Source organism: Haplochromis burtoni, unplaced genomic scaffold, assembly GCF_018398535.1.
Source record: "Haplochromis burtoni strain Fernald_Lab_line unplaced genomic scaffold, NCSU_Asbu1 Contig_9, whole genome shotgun sequence".
Classification (NCBI taxonomy): domain Eukaryota; kingdom Metazoa; phylum Chordata; class Actinopteri; order Cichliformes; family Cichlidae; genus Haplochromis; species Haplochromis burtoni.
In genome coordinates, this window is record NW_024582370.1 from 2,415,915 (window position 1) to 2,418,553 (window position 2,639).

Consider the following 2,639-nt stretch of genomic DNA (forward strand, 5'->3'; position numbering starts at 1 on the left):
AGGTAGTTGAGGAGCAACTTTGGTTCTACTAGTAAGAAACAGCAGATGTTGGGGAAAAAAAACAAGTACTAATTTGGTAAACATGTACACTCATTCACATATTACACCTTTAACCACTAACCATAAAAAAGAGCCTCCCTTAGAGTGGAAGGGGGTTGTAGTAGATATTAATGAGAACCATCTTTAATGTTCCATCGGATTTGGGAAAGAAGTGGAAGGCCACTATTTGCTAAAGGAGTGTCACTTAAACTCGAAATGTAAGTCATATTTTCTGTTTAAAGATTGACTGTCAATCTGTTGGGTGCTCACTCTCTCTTACACAGTTTTTCTGTGTTATTACTTAGCCAGAAAACAAGAACTTTAATATAAAAAAAATAAACAGGAAATGGATGCTAAGGTTTTCTTTTTCAAACAAACAAACAAACAAACAAACAAACAAACAAACGATACACTCTAAAAAATATTAAACAAGCATTTTTAGAAATACTGTTAAGAAAAGACAGAGACAGCATCTGTTTACGTAAATTACTGACTAAAGGTTTCATAGATTAAATTTAGAGACACAGTCACAGCAGCAGGATATTGTGAAATCACTGACATTAGGGGAGAGGGAAAAAACAAAGAGTGCTGACCAGAGTGTCTGTTATGGTCGCTGACCTCTGGCTCTCCCTCTGTGAGAGTTTTTTTCTCCCTTTCCTGTGTTCCAGGTCTGCCTCATGAGCCGCAGCTGAGGTGTATTGCAGCTTGTCAGCCACGGCATATCTCAAACCGCCACGCCCCTTCCACTTTCCCCCATTTCTTTCTTTCTATATTGTGAGCAACGGTGTGCCTTTACAGTGGTAATTGGTTAATCACAGTGGAAGCAGGTAGGGGTTCTCTGCCATTTTTGTTTCAATCGTTTTCTCCTGCTTTTGCTAGACAGGGAGCTCAGCCATTGTATTTTGTTTTCGGCTAAAGAGTTCTTGGTTCATTTCTTAGTTAAAGAGGGTGTTTTATTTGTTGTTTTGGCCTTGGAGACCCTGAAGAAAAGAGCTTCCCTGTGTTCATCTTTACTTTAGTAGTTTTGTGCAATAAATCATGTTTAATGACATTTTTCAGTAGTTTTCTTTTTCACTTTGTGTCCCCCCCACCCCAGTTAACACTTCGTTTCTAAGTGGGACATAACAGTATCCTACTAAAAATACATACAAATGAAACAACTTAAACAACAAAAACAATCACGTGACACTGGGCATTAGTTTACAAAGCCATTTTTATCAAACTGGAACTGTTTTGCTGTAGAATACCTGCTGCTATATTGTGACTTGCAACAACGTACCTTTTTCTTAACTCCATTTTTTTTAGAACCCGTTTAAATAAAATAAATAAATAAAAATGCGGTGCTTCACAAGCTGAAGCTATTTATTATGTAACTGAAGATTTTCCTTTTCAGTGTCAACATTTTGCAAATCAGTTTGAAATGCTTTGAAAACAGTCAAAAGGCGATTTACAAGTTTCCAGAGAGTTGCTAGAAACACTACAAGCCACAAACATAAAAAACAAAAAAAAGAAAACAAACACCAACCTTGGATACCAAAGATCATAACTGGGTAATCCACCCAGTTCTTTTGTAAGTAAAAACCAAAATAAACAGTTTGTCTTATTTTACCCGAGCAAAACTATTTCTCACACTTCATTGACTGGTCATGCATTTGAACCTGTTCTTAAAGTAGAAGATTTCATTATGAGTTTTAGCATTCGTGGCTGACGATGAGTACCGGAATTTTTCATAGGCTTTTTGTACGTCTGTTTTACTCCAGGGTAGTATGATCTTTGACGCGTGACTCACAATGACGTCACTACAGGAGCCGATGTGGAGGTGGCCAAGAGCGTCGATGAAGAACTCTGCAAAAAGAAAGTATTCCATTTTCCACAAACCTTGATTTTGTGCCACTTTACTTTTTCTCATTGCGAAGAAACTCATCAATGTAATTTCTACAAGTTCTATAAGTTCTACACAAGTAACACAAATTCCTTAGGGATTATTGAAGTATTGTGATTCTGATAACAATTAATAACTCACCTAGATGGGCCTGCCGTGCGAGGCGCGGGTCAAATCCAACCTGCTGCACTTTGACCGTCCGTGCCATGAAGAAGTTGATGACAGCATCAGCTACTACGCAGTTGGGAAATCCTTTGATGGCATGGTGGTAGCCAAGTCTGATATGTAAGCAGTCACCCTCGTTTCCGCCATCCTCCACCGATATGGTGTGACGATAAGTTGCAGTGTAACCTGTCACCTCTCTGACTGCACCACCAACCTGAAATCAGTAAGACAATAATGTTAAGGCAGAAAAGATATGCATGGTTTCAAGAAGCAATACGTTGACTAGGCAACCATTGCAACTTGGATCTGGGCCCTATTTCTGGAGTAGTGTTCAAAAATTTTCAAAATTACAGAAAAACAAAAAAAAGAAAAACAGTCTGACAACTGTGAGTTTCTTCTCTTCAAGAAAGGCTGATCATTGATTTAGGGTTGTGCGTCAGTACGGAAAGAAAGCCATTGTTAGCAGTTTTCAGTTCGAGCACAAACTGATAGAAGCTGGCTTAATCGACTTTGTCAAATTAAATCACTTTTATTGTCACATCACATGTGCAGG

The 2,639-nt window shown here is 38.3% G+C and overlaps 1 protein-coding gene across 1 annotated transcript in view; it reads right to left on the bottom strand.

Annotated features, from left to right (window-relative positions):
• Positions 1–420: 420 nt before the first annotated feature.
• The window catches only part of b4galnt1a (beta-1,4-N-acetyl-galactosaminyl transferase 1a), a 22,330-nt gene continuing 20,111 nt past the window's right edge, over positions 421–2,639 (bottom strand). Inside the window, exons 10-11 of the mRNA XM_005914764.3 lie at positions 2,063–2,300; positions 421–1,884 (exon numbers count right to left, since the gene is read on the bottom strand). Of these exons, the coding sequence (XP_005914826.1) occupies positions 1,673–1,884; positions 2,063–2,300 (450 nt within the window). The 3' untranslated portion in view covers positions 421–1,672. The remainder of the gene's footprint in view (positions 1,885–2,062; positions 2,301–2,639) is intronic.